The sequence below is a fragment of the Bidens hawaiensis genome, unplaced genomic scaffold (genome assembly GCF_021521415.1).
Source record: "Bidens hawaiensis isolate Kalapana, Puna unplaced genomic scaffold, B.hawaiensis_p1.1 tig00039628_1, whole genome shotgun sequence".
Lineage (NCBI taxonomy): Eukaryota > Viridiplantae > Streptophyta > Magnoliopsida > Asterales > Asteraceae > Bidens > Bidens hawaiensis.
The window spans coordinates 96,950-114,845 of record NW_027496983.1 but is presented as its reverse complement, the minus strand read 5'-3'; the positions used below and the strand labels follow the sequence as shown (position 1 = coordinate 114,845).

Below are 17,896 nucleotides of genomic sequence, written 5' to 3'. Positions count from 1 at the left end.
ACTTCTCGTTGTAATATCACTTCTATATATATATATATATATATATATATATATATATATATATATATATATATATACTAGTAAGAGTGCCCGCGCGTTGCGACGGGGACACATTTATGATTCAGTTCGTAGCGGCTCATTGTGTTACGGACATCTTCGATGGTAATATTTGTCTCCGTATAGAGCCCGCGCTTCGCAGCGGGGTGGTATAAGGATGTTAGCGATGACATATGTGTTACTTGTCATAATCATATGACCAACTGGATCAGTCAAACCAAATTCAAAAACCGGATAAGTTATAAATATTTGTTTATTATTTGATATACAAATATGTATTTATGAACCGTTAACTTAGATAATACCATAAACTTTATTTATAGTAAAAGTAATTGGAAGCATTATTACCCCACACTATATATGCACCACAAAAATGACAAGTTCGGTGGTATGTATCCAATGCGCGACCAAAATGATATACAACAATGCATCAAGAACCAGACAACAATTAAAAAACCCCAGTTAAGTAGGACATATGCTCTGATAGAAGCCACACCAAATTTCCAGCCCTACAGCCGGCTTCCTTTGCCCCATATGAAGATGAAGGTCATAAGATAACCAGCCAATGGTGTGTACATATATAACACCAAACATGAGTAATTATTAAAGCACAAGTTAATTTGAATTAAACTTATATTTACATAGATACTAAATAATTATTCATTCAACTTATATAACAATCGCAAAAAAATGACAAAATCTAAATAAAATGATTTAGGAAGTTTTATGCATTAGATATGCAACTTGGCCAGCTTTTGGCCCGATACCCTTTATACCAGTTTTTTTTTAAAAAATACTTGTTTAAAACCGTTATGATAAATAAACCTCGCGAACCCTTCATAAGTAAATGGGTCAAGATTGTAACATTCTTTATTCAGAAGTACAAAACAAACCTTTTTTTTGAAGTTCTTCTTATGATTGGTGTCAACTATGATCAATAAATTTCCTTCAATAATAAAATAAAATTTTAACAGAATGGTCAAGGGAGTTTTATGCATTGCAAGTGCACCTTGGCCACATTTGACCCGATTATTTTAATATTTTCATTTGAATTTTTTATAATTTTGCCCATTAAGAGATTAAGCATACCAGTATCGACCCAATTATAAGTAAATGGGTCAAAACTGTAATGTACTTTTTACAAAAGTAACAAACTTGCCTGTAGGTAAGAAGGGGCAAAGTCATCATCATCATCATCATCGTACTCAGTATATCCTACCAATAGCAAAGCTATGGTAGGGTCTGAGGAGGGTAAGATGTAGGCAGCCTTACCTCTACCCCATAGGGATAGAGAGGCTGCTTCCTGGTGAGACCCCCGGCTCGATAGTAGTTTTGCATCAAGCCTTGGACATAAGACACATAGCACTCAATCATCGGGACACCGGCTGATCGGTGCATGTACCTTATCTTTCAGCTATCAACGCCACTACATGATGCCTGATTAACCGTCCGTCACTTTAAACGTTATTTTCACGAGATTAGTAAAATAACGTCAAAATTAGTGCATTTTCACTTTTGCCCACCCGAGGGTTCACACATATATACATCATATGTGCGCACCGCAATAACAAGCCATTTTGAAGTTTTTCTCGTAATTCTCAAGACCAAGTCTAGACAACATGGATTAGCTTCACTGTACAACACATCGTCAACTGGCGGCTTTAAGAACTTCTCCCCGACCTGCACAACGGGTAAAAAAGGATTTTTAATTTACCCTTAGATATCATGAAACTGATCCATGGATTTGAATCATAATAATGATAATAATCACCTTGAAGAGTCCACCCTGAATAAGTGCAAAGAAAACACCCAATTTGAAGACATTAGCATCCGGATTAGGACACTCCATGTCACTGACCAAAGAAAACATCAATCTCGATTCTCGACCCACAAGCCGCTACATACTGCAATCATGCATTAATATATGTCAACATAAAAAAAAAATGAATTGAAGATGAGTCTTCTATTTTTTTAAAACAACTATAAAGCACATTAATGTTTCCTTACATTTCCATTTTAAGCCGTAAAATAAGAAATTTCATTTGGGACATATAGGAGGAAAAATTTATACATTTAGATAAACAAAATGTCTATCCAAAAAAAACATGAGAGCCTGCAAGTTTTGTAAAAGTCAAGAAAACATAATGTTGTGTAAGTTTCTATCTTAGAAACAAAACACAAAAGATATCTTTTAATAATCACTTGTGGTACATGGAAAGAAACATTAGAGCTTGCAATTTCATGAAATCATAGCCGTTATTAGGGGTGTTCACGGTCCGATTTTAACGGATTTTTGATCAAATCATGAACCAAACCGTTATGAACGGTTTTTCATTTTGTAACCGAAACCAAACGGTAGAACTCTTAAACCGAACTGAACGAAACCGTTAGTAACGGTTTGGTTTCACGGTTTAGGCTTATTGGGCTTCTTTATAAAATGTCCAAAATAAGATATGTAAAGCCTTGAAAAATTTGCAGATTTCAAATTGTCATAACACAAACTCTTGAAAAAATAACAATGTGGTCTAAACACAATTAAACGTCCCTAGTTTCATTGCAGAGTCAAGGTTTACGTTTATCGAATTGGTTCAGTTGTTTCTTGACAACAGCCATGTCTTTTAATGCGCTATGGACTCTGTCACCCGAGTTTATTGCAGCCCAAAATAGTTTATTGCGTTGCTTTGATTATTGTCTGCTATGTTGAAAAACTGCACGTACGCTTACAACTAATTTTCATAGGTTAAATTCACTATTAGTAATTACACATTCTAAGCAAGTTCATTAAATCATTCAAGTCTATCTATGATGTAATGAACACACACATAAATCTTTACCCCACAACAAATAGCAAAAGCCATTTCAACAAATAGCAAAAACAATGAGAAAAGCTGATAACATATTAGAACATAAACCTGAGCAAAGACTTACACAGACTTATAAAGTCTAAAACAATAAAAAAAAGAATAAAGATAGAGATTTGATACCTCCATTTGCTTTAAAAATGAGATTGTTGTGACTTCTGTCCCTGGTAGAACATGATTGCATCACGTTCATGTTCGGGCAGTTAACAAATCAAGCGTTGAAACCCTAAATCCTTACTGACATTATGAGGTATTCCACAATCCACAAAAAAAATGGAAACATTAATAAAAAATGGCCTCAAATTAGGGCTGTAGAAATATAAAAATGAATCACCAGAGCGTGAGAGGAATTGATGTTTCCGTGGAGGCGCCTGCACATACAAATTAGCCATCAATAAATGATATAGATTAGCAGGCCCATTAGGAATTAAGGGGAATCGAGAATTGAAAGGATCCGTCAGGAATCATTTATTCATCATTCAATTTAGAAGTTTCAATTGGTTACATAAGCGTTCAATTGAATTGATTTCATATAAATTGCAATTTAACGTAGTCGTCGGCGAGTATAAATAATAAATTAACGTTTATTGATATTACTTGGAAGGTCTTTAATTTATCGGCGTCTCCCAATCAATTGGTTAAATTACCATCTTGTCCACAGAAAGACTTGTAAAAATCTCAACTTTGTTGAAATTCAAACTCATCATCATAGTCGTTTCGGATTTGAGAACGCCAAACAAAACATAGTAACATAAAGCGTGTAATTTGTAGAAAACCAAGTGCTGAAGCATTGACCTCGAATTTGTGTAAGATGCCGGCCCTGTATTGTTGCTGCAACTGAAATATGAAGTAATTTAATAGTTAAAAGCAAAGCTGTAAAATGTGGGCCGAATATCCAAGATTAGATTCACAATTTGTGGTAGTGCATATGCTTTTCAATTATTATTTAACTACATTTCTAATGTAGTCTTCTATGCAATGACACAAGTATGTTAATGTATGTACAAATGTAGCAGAGTAAGTAGTGCTTTTCTGACCTGGTTAATTTTTTTTTTTTTTTTTTTTTTTTTTTTTTTTTTTTTTTTTTTTTTTTTTTAATTATAAAATTTTACCTTTTATTTCTACTGATGAAACATAGATATTACATCAATATAGCAGGTAGGCGGGCAACAAGCTGCGCCGCCACCCCTTTCTGAATTGCAAACCCTAACCTGCTAAAGACATACCCCTGCCCCTTTGGAGTCGACACATTGCTATGCACAACCTTTTGGACCCTGGTTAGAAAACGGATAGCTTCCGGTGCCAAGGAGCCAAATGTATCAAAAGCCAGAGGGACAAAAACATGTTGGTTCTCTTCGCAGGCTTTAGCATGTTTCTCCACCTTCTTCGTTTCAGCCCTTTTTATTGCTTGCCCAGCTACAAACCCATTATCCCTCAAACCAGCTAAGGGAGATACCCCTGTGAGGTCAACACAAGCGTGTTTTCCCCCGGCCCAACCAAAGACGAGCAAATCTGCCGGTCGTAGAGTGGATCTCCCTTCCGTGGGGTCTGTAAGGAAGTTTACGGGGGCTTCCTTTTTAGCTGATATCCCAGCTCGCCTTAAGATGTCCCAAAGAACGTCCCGCACCCAATCATGTCGGTATTTGAACCCAGGCATCTCCTTGCAATGAACCGCATGCTCTCCGAATTTATCCAGGCAGGCCTTACGGCAGATCGGACATGTTTCGTCTTCGGGGTACATTGGGACCATCAAACGGTACTTAAGAATGGCCCTATACTCGACCGCAGACATGCTTTGGCCCAAGCCATCAATCGGGATAACGGTCAGAAAATCTTGGGCATGAGGACCTTGTAAGCATTCAAAAACCGCCTTCTGTCGGGGGGACAATCCAAAAACTTCTCCCAACCCTAAACCCTAAACCCTAAACCCTAAACCCTAAACCCTAAACCCTAAACCTGGTTAATGAGTACACAAACGAGAAAGGCTTGAGTTTTGTGTAGAGAAAAGCAAGCATCACTTTAACTCCAAGAACAAGATAATTCCAGTTCATCTATGCAATTAATAGTAGGGAAATTGGCACAATCATTTTCTTGGCTAACATCAAGAAATTGTGTGGACTATCATCAGTCTCCAATTCGCCAAACATCCCCATGCTATGGTGGTCTACTGTTATGACATATCCTTCAACATCATGTATCGTCAATTTAAAAGAATAGATATAGTGGTGTCACAATGGTAGTTTTTTACATGGTTCTGTAAAAGAATTTGTTTAATTTTTTTCAACGTAGTCATTTTTTGGTCAACAATGATTCTATATTTAGTTGTTATAATAGCCTTACAAATCATTCAGACCACTAATTCTCAAAACAAGTCAGGGATCAAGATGGCAAGCCAGTTTCAAATAACCAATCCATTTAATTTCGACAAGTGTTGCATACAAACTGAATAATTAGTAATTAGCATATTAATACATGTAAATTCAATAATCATGTTTCGAAACTAACCCGTAACACTTTTTGTACTGCCACATACAACGTCAAAACTGACCCGAAACACTTTTTGTAAGAACATGAACCAAACTATTTATAATTTCAAAATTGGTCACTGCCTGTTTCAACTCGAACCAATTTAATTTTATTAATAAAAGGGTTTGAACCAAACTCATTCTACCCTGAACCCTGTTCGACCTGACCCATTTTGACCCACTATGTAGCCCGACTTGGCCCGCATGAACTTTTCATGTCCAAAGTTTCATCATTTTTTTTGTTTTAAATTCGGCCACAACCCGCTTCAACACATTTAACATACAGACGTAATCAAGTTGAACTGTTTAACCGGTTTAATCAAAAGGGGATTTCTTCACATGCGAAATAACGTCATAATTTTGATGGTTCAATTTCGAGCCAGACTTTGGGCATCGTTTCAAGTTAAACTCACCAACTCGCGAACACCACCCCGTTTAACAAAAAAAAGATTATACTTTTTTTTAATAAAATGAGCTAAAGCAATCTTGTTAATACACTGTATCATTTTTAGTTTTCTTATTTTCCGCGAAAACTTTGGGCATCGTTTCAAGTTAGACTCACCAACTCGTGGCCACCCCGTTTAACAAAAAAAATAATATGCCTATATTTGATAAATAAGCTAAAGCAATCTTGTTAATACACTTACACTGTATCATTTTTAATTTTCTAATTCTCTGCAAGTGCTATATAGTTGATTAAACGTACCTTGGAAAACATTTTCTGCGTATTCCGCAATATATCTGACATTTTCGCAAGCGCTAGATATATTCTGATGCTAGAAATTAAATTTACAAGTTAACCAGAATAATAACTAATTAATAAACATATAAAGATAATCATAGCTACAAATAAAAAATCCAGATACCTGTGTAAGGTATCCAAAGATAACGATGTTAACGGTTTTGACCGGAGACTCATAGGTGATCAGACCTCTTACATTGTTCACCTATTAAGTCAAAATTTGGTTTCAATATTATAAAATTTCTGAGTCAAGGACTGTGTTCGAAATCAATAGTAGTAGTGGCCGGTAAAATAAAAGAACTCCCCATATATCATTGATCTGAGCACGCACAACTTCCGAAACCTCTTATAAGTTTGAGCATGCATCATTGTTATTTTCATTTGATTGAGCTTTTTGAGATGCTGCAGTAAAACTATGTTTATATTCATATTTGAATGATCTATAGTGTACGCACAAAAGTCAAACTTTGGCCATATAAGCATTTCAATGTCAAACAAAAATAAGTAGTCAATCTATTATAAAATATTAACAAAATGCATCACAAATAGTTCAAGATTTTACTAACGTTGACAAACAAAAAATCATCACAGGTACTATAAAATTAGACATATTTATGAAACACAAAACTTTGCAATTTAACAAAACATCATAAAGATAGCAATTGCTACAATTAATTTCCATTGAGATAGAAAAGTTTGTTACCTGATCATTGACTACTCATCAAAAGAGTTTTTTTAGCTATAGATACTCATTGATGCACCTAAAATAAAGAAACGAAAATAAAAAGAGAAAAAATTGAACGATGTGTACCTATTTTTCGGCATGATGTTTCGTAAGGATGACCGACATGATAAGTTTGAGTTTTCTTTTGACGATATAATTTCTTATGTTAAGTCCTTAAGTTCTGTATTATATGTCTGTAGTATTTATTACAATGTTGTCGTCCCAAAAAATATACTACAAATTATCTTGTCAGTTATAATTATATGTGTAGTATTTATTAAACGATTTCAATATTTTCTCATGTGTCGTACACGGGTAAATAGCCTAGTTAGTAACGTAATATGTAGCCTATTTTTCTTGTTTTAGTCTACATGTTCACCCTTTAAAACCTCAAGTCCACCACCTAAACCAATTAACTAATCCTAATTGCCTAATTTTGATTTTGAATGCATGGTGTCATTGTGAATCAACCTTTTGGCACCTAGACACTGCTCAACTTCTCATCATCTTCTGCCTTGTCTTGGCCACTCCGTATTGTACTTTCTGCTTCTGCTTCTAGGTAATAGTAAGACATTCACCTCATCAATTATGTACGTACACTTGTAAGTAATAATATTGTTTATTATAAAATGATCAATCTATTCTATTTTGTGTGTCCAGTCCAGTCCACCAACTGTTCGATGAAATGCCAACAATTCCTTCTTTACTTCAGTCCCTTTTTATTTATTTCTAATTAACTAACTAATTACTTCCTGACTCACATATATTATACAGATCATCACATCTCATACATAATAACATTCAAACCAAAATGGCGCCAAAACATTCCACTCACTTGCTTCAGAAGATAAGAGGTAATAAGATGCATCCAAATTGATCAATTATGTTACATTTTATCATTTTCTGACAATTTTGATTCCATTTAATGCAATCTGTACACGCATTTGCAGGTTTTACGCGTTCCATTGTCGAAGATCTTTCCAACGGTCGTGCTCCGGTGATCTACATCAATCGGTTTCGTAATTACTGCACTGACACTTCTGGAAAATGGTTAGCTATGATCTTAAGATCTATGCAGTAAAAATCGATATTTGAGATACTGGTTATCGTGGTGGGATATCGGTAATTTTAATTGTATACATGTATACGCACGTAAACGTATATAATATTAATACTAATATCAAAAGTTAAAACTTAAAAGTGTCAATATTTTAAACATGGCCTAATCGTAAGTCATGAAATCTTCCTCCGAGCCCACATAAACCAAGGCATCCAAAATATCGGTCAATCAATATTATAATAACTGCATATTTAAGATAATTTCCCCAAATTTTGAATACGCTTTATTAACATGCTTTAATATCCTAATGTTTCGTGTTCGTGTTGCTTTTAAACAGCTATTGCAACCAAAATTCTGTTAAAGGAGTTGAGATTCTCACACTGCAACGAGAATGTCACGCGCGTAGGCTAGGTTAGTATATTTTATTCATCAAAAATTTGTAGTAAAATTTATATCTCCTTCATATAAAAAACTTATGTTTTTTTTTCTTATTGTCAGACATTTTATTGCGGGTGCTACTTATCGTTCAACAACTTTTGCAAGAGAATAGACACGGGTCAAAGAGAGACATATATTACATGCATCCTTCAGTGTTTCAAGGTGAATGTTAAGATACTTTAAATTTTATTATGTCACAGTTTAATAATCTAATTCATTTTTTTACATTTTGTAACAGAACAATCGGTTGTAGATCGTGCCATCAATGATATTTGCATACTTCTTCAGTGCAGTCGTCACAACCTGAATGTTGTATGTAACGCTAACACCCTCATCTTTTTATTTCTGTAATTTTATTATATTTATGTAAGAGTCTCCATTAATGGCTTATTTATTTTTTTGTATCTTTATACTTCTATTTTCATGTTATGTTCCTTCACTTGCAGGTTTCTGTCTCAAAAGGGTGAGTAACACTACTACAACAATACCTTACTTTGTTGAGTTTGCATGATTACTTATTAATCTTTTAGTTATTATTATTATTATTATTATTTCAGATTAGTGATGGGATGGCTAAGATTCTCAGAAGCTGACAGGATATTCAACTGTATGAACCACCCTGATACTGTAAGAAGGAAAACATCATCCTTTATGAGTTGGCGTGTAAACAAATCAAACGTTTAGGGAACCGTTTGATGCGAAGTTCGTTTATTTAATAAATTGATGAAGGCCCAAGTATTGACGAATAGCCCATGTTATATTTGGAGGCCCATGATCGTGTCTCCAAAGGTGGCCCACGAAAACGGGCATAACTTGGCCCACGAAGCTCCGTTTCAGGCCTATTACCAGTCAAATCGAAGCTTGAGACGAGGAGCCCATTGTGGCAAACGCCAACGGCGGTTTGGCCCCTGTCCGAAGCCCAAAAACCCCTCCTAAATAAAGTTTTGGGCCTTTTTATCTTTTTTCAGCACTTTTTATCTTTTTGTTTTTGGGTTTGTGTTTGGCCCATGGCCCATTTTAGGCCCATTTCGTATTTGGAAGTCTTTTTATATGCTTGTAATGTAATTCCAAAAGTTAGACTTGAATTTTATAATAATTAATTTTCCTCTTCATTTTCCCTGACCTTTGGGTGGGATTTTTAGGGTTTGGAAGTTCATCACGGTATTCGATTGAATCAACGTGATCGATCTTCATTCTCGTTTTACCGCTGCATCATAAATGAACACAAAATTCTGTTCATTTAGTTAAATGAATGAACATGAACACGTCTCGTTCGCTCATTATGTTTGTTTATGTTCGATCGTTTAAATTGTTTAAGTTGTCGAATCTAATTTAGTCTAATTTTAATAACTTTTTAGGCCCAACACATTGTTTTTCACATTATTTTTAACTGTTTTTACCTCACGTTTGTTCATTTATGTTTGTTCATGTACCATTCGTTTATACCGTTAACGAACGAACACGGAGATGTTCATTTTCTTAACGAACGAGCACAGACATGTACATTTTCTTAACGAATGAACACAGACAAGAAAACCCTTGTTCGTTTATCTGTTTGTGTTTGATCGTTTGTTCGGTTCGTTTACAAGTCTATTTGTGAGTTAACGTTTAACCAAATTTTGAAGGTTAATAACTGGTTTTCTTGCAGGCACACTCTATTCCAGTCCTTGTAGAAGAAGTGAAAGGTGAAAAACATTATTTCCATATATCAACATAGAGTAATAATATATGTTATTTCCTCATATGAGATGATGCTAATATTATACTAATTGGATTGTATACATATTATTAGTGTTGCAGACTACATACTAGTTGTGGAAAAGGAATCAGTATTCCAACGACTAGCAAATGATTGTTTTTGCAAGAATAATCGTTGCATTGTTGTCACGGTGAGCTTGTATTATTAGGGGAAAGTACTTACAGTTATCAGCTATTAACTATATATAATTACAGGGCAGAGGTTATCCAGATATTCCAACAAGGCGGTAATATTCAAATTTTCCTTTTTCTTTAATTTATAAAACAACTTTAATCTTGATATTGTTTGTACAATTTTTTAAACAGGTTCTTACGATTACTAATCGAGCAACTGCACTTACCTACCTATTGTTTGGTTGACTGTGATCCATATGGGTTTGACATTTTGACCACATACAGATTCGGCTCAATGGTAAAAATAACAAGTTTTTTAGTTAATTACAGTTTCAAGCATGGTAACAGTTTTAATAATTGATTTGTTTTACTGTTAAAGCAAATGGCATATGATGCAAAGATAATGAAGCTTCCTGAAATAAAATGGCTTGGAGTATTTCCTTCAGATGCTGCAAAATTTAATATTCCACAACACTGTCTCCTTCCTATGACAACCGAAGGTGTACTCGAGTACTTCCACATGCCTAAAATTTGCTTGTAAACGAACCGAACATGTAGTGAACCTTTCATGTGTGTTCGTTTATGTAATAAATGAACAAACATGAACAAATATTTTGTTCATTTAGTTACACAAACGAGCATGAACACAGTCTAGTTTCATTAAATTTTTAGGCATAACATATAGATTTTCATGTTTCCTTTTTAATTGGTGTTTGCTCGGTTTAAATTCATCATCTATGTTCAACTATCTTCATTTGTTTATGTTCGTGAACCGTTTGTTTATACTATTAACAAACGGACATGAACATGCTCTTTTCTTAGTGAACTGACACGAACGTTTGTTTGGTTAAAGTTAAACAAACGAACATGCCCCGTTTGTGTTCGTTCGGTTCGTTTACAAGCCAAGCCTACCTAAAATTATATTCCTCTAAATTATTAAATTAGCTCAGTTTTTTGCATCAGTTATTTAATTTTGTTACTTTTGTTAATCAGATAAGATCAAAACAGAGGCAATTTTAAATCGATGCTATTTACAGAGAGAAGTACCACAGTGGAGGTTTATACTTCATATTAGATAATGCTCTTTATTTATTATTATTAATATTATTGTTACCCTGCATGTACTGAAATCATCCTTATAATTTGTTTCTTTATAAGGTTGGAATTACAGTTACTGCTGCAGAGTGGAGTCAAGTTTGAGATTGAAGCGTTATCGGTGCACTCGCTTACCTTTTTATCAAAACAATATCTACCGTCTAAGATTCATGGTAAATATAATTGTTTGTATATATTAATCAAATTTTCAAAATTTTAGAAACACCATTATTTTAGAATAATATTGTTACAACTTACACATGATTATTTAGTTTCTGTTCTGGGAGTTGATAATATCTTCCTTGTTAGTAATAAAATCTATGATCTTGTTTATTTCCTACAATGATTCACCCAAATAAAATTCAAGATTTTCCAAAATCAACAGAAAACTATAATAAAAAATTTCCAAAATTAAAAGATTTTGTCTCTGCACATATATATATATATATATATATATCATGCAAAATTCTTCTTATTGTTTATTGTTTCATCTGTTTGAGACGTCAGTTTTTCACCATGAATCCTTGTTCAGATATGGTAAAACCTTTTGGTTCTTATGTATATGTTAATATTAAATAATATGCACCATATGAAACTGTTTGATTTGATTTTATATATTAATTATATTTGAAGGAATGCACCATGAGAGTCGACTCCAAATGCGAGTGCTGTGTGATGAAGGTGCATGACGTCTTGCGTTCGGTCCGTGGTAAGCTTTTCTTTTATATGTATATGTGTGTGCGTGCGTGCGCCTGCGCGTATATCATGTTTATTCTATTAATGTTTGATATAATGATTTCAAATGTTTGGTGTTTATTCGGTTACCTGGGATGTTGAAGAAAACTTATTTAAAATATCGGGAGAAGTTGAACCGAGTGTGTTATTAAAGGCGGTGTTCCGAACCGGTAAGCACGCTGAGTTTGTAACAGTTAAACCCAAGCACCCACAACTAAGAAAAAAATACTACAATAATGGTGCTAGTGGGCCCCCCATTGGTGGTTATAATAATATGCCCTATTATAGAGGTGCTGGTTATATCCAATATAACCCTTATATCCCACCACGTGTTCATTATGATCCGCCGCCTCTAGTTGATTACCCGTCTTCTCACGGTTGTAACGGTTATAATTACAATAATGCCACCAACAGTGACCACGTGTATCCTCTACCACAGGCCAATTACGTGCCGTCTTCTCACGGTTATAACGGTTATAATCACAATGCCACCACCAGTGACCACGTGTATCCTCTACCACAGGCCAATTACGTGCCGTCTTCTCACGGTTATAACGGTTATAATCACAATGCCACCACCAGTGACCACGTGTATCCTCTACCACATGCCAATTACGTGCCATCATACCCGTCGCAAGAACATGACGCGTATGCTAATTTTGAAAGCATTAGTCCTTGCACCATTATGTGAGATAAGTTGGTTGTTTTTTTTTTGTTCCAAGTGAAAGTTGAACATGAATTGATTTATTGTTTGGTTTTTTAAGGGTTTCCAAAACATGTGTTGATTTATGTGTGAAATAATGATGATATTTTGGTTATTGGTGGAATATTGAGACTGATTGGTTATGGTCATAAGAAAAAGAAGTTAGAATGAGATGCCCTAACACAATAATGGGTGAGAAGAATCTGCTTTTTGGTAAGTGCAAGTTATGGCCATTTAATTTAGAGCCACATTTGAGCCTTTTCTTTTGCAATAATTCGTAAATGCCATGAATAGACGACTTCAACCCTACACTGTTATAACATGACATGAAGGTTAATCAACTTTAACCTCACGCGGTTACGGTGTTATAACATGACACGAAGTTAAACATGTTAGGGCATAAGCAGGTTGTCACATGATAATAAACATGTTTAACTAGGTTTAACATTTATGACATACGATATTTGATTAATTGTGCTAAATCAATTAACGTGTTGTGATGACGTGTTTGAATTTCGTTTATCAAAACGAAATAGTTTTTGTAGTTTTAAGTATGTTATGAATTTGTGATTTAAATATCTTACTGTAATTTTGTAAACTTTATTTTATCGTATTAAAATTTTTTTTTTAATATTTAGTGAATCATGTCAATAATCATGTTAATCATGTTGCGTCATTCGTGCTATCATGTTACTTATTTAATCATCTTAAAAAGGATTGTATATTATAAGTGAACAAGTTGTATTTAATCGTGCAAAAGATGTCTTCTCACATACTCTACTTGTTGAACATGTCCATGTTAGCATTTAGGTAATTGACATGTTTAGATAAAAATGTGTTTGGCTTCAGCAGTCAAGTTAATGTTTTGTGTCGAATACAACATGTTTAACCTGTCGAAGAGACCCTTGAGCTTAGAAAAGGTCGGCCATGGAGGGTGGCTGGATAGTCGACGGCCACAGGCCCAGATTTAAAAAAAAAATTTATATGTAACTGATGAAAAAAATAAGTATAATCAATGTTTCAAAATAGTTACATAACCACTAGTTTTGTCTAATGGCAAAAAGGTATACATCTATCCAAAAGGTTGTGGGTTCTAATCTTATTTGAGACATTTTTAAGCTTGTTTTTATACCAAAGTTTTTTACACAACTCAAATTATAATCAAATAAACACAATATAAAATTAAATTGAATAAACCCAATAAAATGTTTCTTTTACTTAAGACTCAAAAAAATATTCGTCTTTAGCCCAAAAAAAATTTTTCGTCTTCTCAGAGTCGGCCCCGAACCTAATTTTTTTGATCCTCGTGTTTAAATAATAGTAAGAAAATATATATTATATTTCATAATTATTCCCTTATCTAAATACGAGTACCAAATTTTGGTCAAGATTCTCGATCTTTATTTATTCTCCTTTTGCGGGTTGCATCCGATACCTTCTATGATTCCAAAAGCATTATTTGGTGTTTGTACCCTTTTCCATTCCTTTATGGTGTTTAATTTTTAAATATTTTGTCACCATTTTGAATTTAATTCAATAAATATATATCAAACAACATCCTGCCAAACTTTCATTTGAACCATCAAAGAGTTCTTTTGTAATTAAACGTCTTATTACACTACAACCCAAGCTCACAACTTTTCAAACCCCTATATAATAAGCATCTTATTCCTTCATTCTAACTTACAATTCTATCCATTCTTTCTTATTTCATCACTCATTGAGTCATTTCTATCCTCATCGTCGTCATCATAAAAGCGTGTGTTTGGAGCAAAGAATCACATCAATGAAACGATGGAGCAAATTCAGAAGAAAAGAATAACAAAAAAGGGTGTCACGCAAATGCATTTGGTGTTATCGGTTTCTATCTTTTCATTTTTGTGTTCTTACTATTACTATTACGACTACTATTGCTCTGTCTTGTCAAACTGTGTAGATCTTGCATATCCTATCGAGTTACTTCTGACACGAGGCATGAACAAGACATACGTGTTTCTCATCTGTAATGGGATATTGGTTGTGTTGGTAAAAACGTCAGGTTCTTCAATATCTCAATCAAAATTTGACCTCAAGGAACACATCTACATTAAAAACATTCATGACTCGTTAGAAACACAATATGAGGAAGATGTTGTGGAGGATGAAGAATTGGTAATTAGGGTGGATGGAAATGAGGAAGATGTGGAATTTGTAATGGAGAATGTTGGAGAGAGCATAGAAGAACTAAGCAAGAAATTTGATGAGTTTATAAGGAAAAGGAAGGAAGAAATTAGAGGTGATGGTGATCAACTTGCAATGCTTCCTTATGATTGACAAATGAAATATGTATGTACATCGATCTTTATATTATTTTCTTTTAACTCTATATCTTGCTCTAACATATTACATGCATACACACATACGTATTTATACACATACTGACATACATATAGTGATGAATCAAGGATTTGAAATAACACGTGTTCAATTTAGTTTAGACGATAAAACTAATTGTTACGTTGATTTTGTAACAGGTGGGTTGGATCTTTACGTACGGAACATCATATATATATATCTAAATACATGGGGGTAAGTTCAAACAATAGCCACCAAATAGTTATGACCTAAAGAAACCATTTTTTTATGTTTGGCTTATCAGACGTGTAAAATGAGAGAAAATCGCAATTTGTGGAGTGGACAAGACATTAGAGAGCTAGAAGGTTTTAACCTTCCGGTAAAGTACCATCAATTTATCAAATGCAAAAACAATGTTGTTTTAATTCCTAATTGTTTAATGATTCTCCTTTGATATATTAAAAACTAACGGAGTGAAAATTAATACATAAGATTTTAACTCTTTAGGTACATCCTATAAGTGGAAAAAAAATGTATTTTATATTTTAAAGTTTTTAAAATGAAATAAAAAAATAAAATTTAATATATAATTGGGTTTTAAAAATAAAGTAATTATTATATGTAATTTTAGTTTCATTTACTATTTGATAAAAAAACAAAAGTTACATAATTAAATTTCAAAGTTTCATAAAATGAAAGATAGTTTAAATAAATAAAATATGTTTTATTAGTATAATTAGTATATTTTCTTTATTATTATTATTATTATTATTATATATGTTTAAAAAGAAACTTGAAGTCCTCTCACATTTGTTATTGTAGCTAAATACACAATTCTTGATGCTGGTCATACAAACTTTTTAAGTGAGGAGAGTTTGTAAATTATAAGGTGATGTTATGAGTGATTGTGACTGTAAATTATAGGGTGAAGAGAGAAAAGGTAGTGATTTTTTATAAATTTGGGGAAACTTTGTTTGTTTCTATTAATTTTTTAATATTTGTTGAATTAGTTGTGAGTATATAAGAGAGAAAACTATAATGATAATGATATAAAGTAATATTATTTAATTAAACAGGAAAGAGAATGTAGTATTTTGTAGTGTAATTATAAAGATAGGAATGAAGATCCGGATAAGAATCCCCTAAGGTGCAACTTATGAGATGGGTTATTGCCACGTGTTCACATATATGGGTGTATATCTCAGTTGGTGGGTTTTATACCACACAAAGCCTAAATATTCTCATCAAAGCCTAAATATTCTCATCAATCATAAGGCCTCTTTCTCCACAAAACCATCTCCAACACATTCTCTCCTTCGACTACCTCTACCCAGCTGACGGCCACCCTCCGTGCTTTCTATTCTAGTTATTATTAAAATGTATATTTAATAAACGAGACGGATGGAGAAACATGGTGAAAGTGAATATTTTTTTTGAACGGCAAACAAAATAGAATATATAGATAAAACACACAGCTTGCAAGAAGCAAGCATACAACAAGAATAACCACCCAAATTCATCTAGAACAAACTACCCTCACCACCCGATACAATTAGAAACTAAGATTAAAACTACGCCACTTCTCCCTCGTCAGGTTCGTGTTCTTGGATCTATTCTTCACCCATAAAAAGCTTAACGCTTTAATTTCACTTATTATATGAGCCAACTGTGTCGGCTTCCTTTCGAACAGTTGAGAGTTTCTCACCTTTCAAAGGCACCAAATAACCGTGAGACAAAGACAAGCCAGGACACAAAAGATCTTTTATTTTTTTTATTATTATTATTATTATAGTAGAATAAATTTGACATCACTTATCACTATTCTACTTGACATCTAATTGGCTACAATTCTTTGTGCTGTTTTAAATTTGATTCTTAAACGGTTATTCGTCTCAACTCGCCTCCGTAACTCTTGGACCGTTAATGTTCAGGTTTTACCAACGACCATGTTTTACCAACTTTTTTGTTTTAGTTCTGGTACCGTAACGAACATAACCGAAACCGACTGAATTTGTTTCGACTCAGTGCCGCAACGCCCAGGACCGACAATGTTTGGGTTTTATCAACGTCAAGGTTTTACGTTTAAATAAACGTAACGAAACCCGATCGAATGTCAATTTTGTTTTTTTAATTATTTTTCTTTGTTTTGTTTTAGTTCCAGTACCGTAATGAACGTGACGGAAACCGACCGAATTCGTGTAAACTTGCCGCAATATTGTTTTACTTCTTGTACCGTAACGAAAACTGACTGATGTCAATTTTTTTATGGTACCATAATGAACGTGACATAAATCTCCGACTGAATTCGTTTCGACTCAGTGCCGCAACGCTCAGAACCAACAACGCTTGGGTTTTATCAACAAGGTTTTACGTCTAAACAAACGTAACGAAAGCCGATCAAATGCCAATTTTGTTTTTTTTTTTATTTTTCTTTGTTTCGTTTTAGTTCGAGGACCGTAATGAATGTGACGGAAACCGAATTTTGTTTCACTTCCAATACCGTAACGAAAACTGATTGATTATCAATTTTTTATGGTACCATAACAAACGTGACATAAATCTGCCAAATTTGTATAGTTCACCGCCTCAACGTCATGATGGAACAACATCGGTCGGGTTTTACCAACGCTTGAGTTTTACTGACCGAGACCACCCTATTAGCGTACCTTGATTTTTATAATAATTTTTTTGTTTTATTTTTTGTTTTAGTTATAGTACAACAACGCATGTAATTAAAACCACTTCGCACG

General features: G+C 33.7%; 1 protein-coding gene and 1 long non-coding RNA gene across 8 annotated transcripts; one reads left to right on the top strand and one right to left on the bottom strand.

Moving 5' to 3' along the window:
• Positions 1-3,575: 3,575 nt before the first annotated feature.
• Positions 3,576-6,949, bottom strand: LOC143591422 (uncharacterized). 7 transcript variants are annotated; one of them, XR_013145673.1, is made up of 4 exons: positions 6,889-6,949; positions 6,150-6,587; positions 4,875-5,085; positions 3,576-3,755 (listed from the first exon to the last, which is right to left on the bottom strand). It is a non-coding gene; the product is annotated as an uncharacterized LOC143591422 (long non-coding RNA). The 7 variants fall into 7 exon arrangements; XR_013145672.1 differs by lacking the exon at positions 6,889-6,949 and having other exon boundaries at positions 4,875-5,100; positions 6,150-6,219; positions 6,310-6,876; XR_013145675.1 differs by lacking the exon at positions 6,889-6,949 and having other exon boundaries at positions 4,875-5,082; positions 6,150-6,219; positions 6,310-6,876.
• An 808-nt stretch (positions 6,950-7,757) lies between these two features.
• LOC143591421 (meiotic recombination protein SPO11-1-like) lies at positions 7,758-12,085 on the top strand. Its single transcript, XM_077071629.1, has 14 exons — positions 7,758-7,959; positions 8,307-8,380; positions 8,468-8,569; positions 8,646-8,719; positions 8,854-8,870; positions 8,965-9,034; positions 10,056-10,092; positions 10,190-10,296; positions 10,361-10,392; positions 10,472-10,577; positions 10,659-10,779; positions 11,273-11,336; positions 11,438-11,547; positions 12,008-12,085. Exons 1-14 carry the CDS (start codon positions 7,835-7,837, stop codon positions 12,061-12,063), a joined length of 1,095 nt encoding a protein of 364 aa, XP_076927744.1. The 5' UTR covers positions 7,758-7,834; the 3' UTR covers positions 12,064-12,085.
• The last annotated feature ends 5,811 nt before the right edge of the window (positions 12,086-17,896 follow it).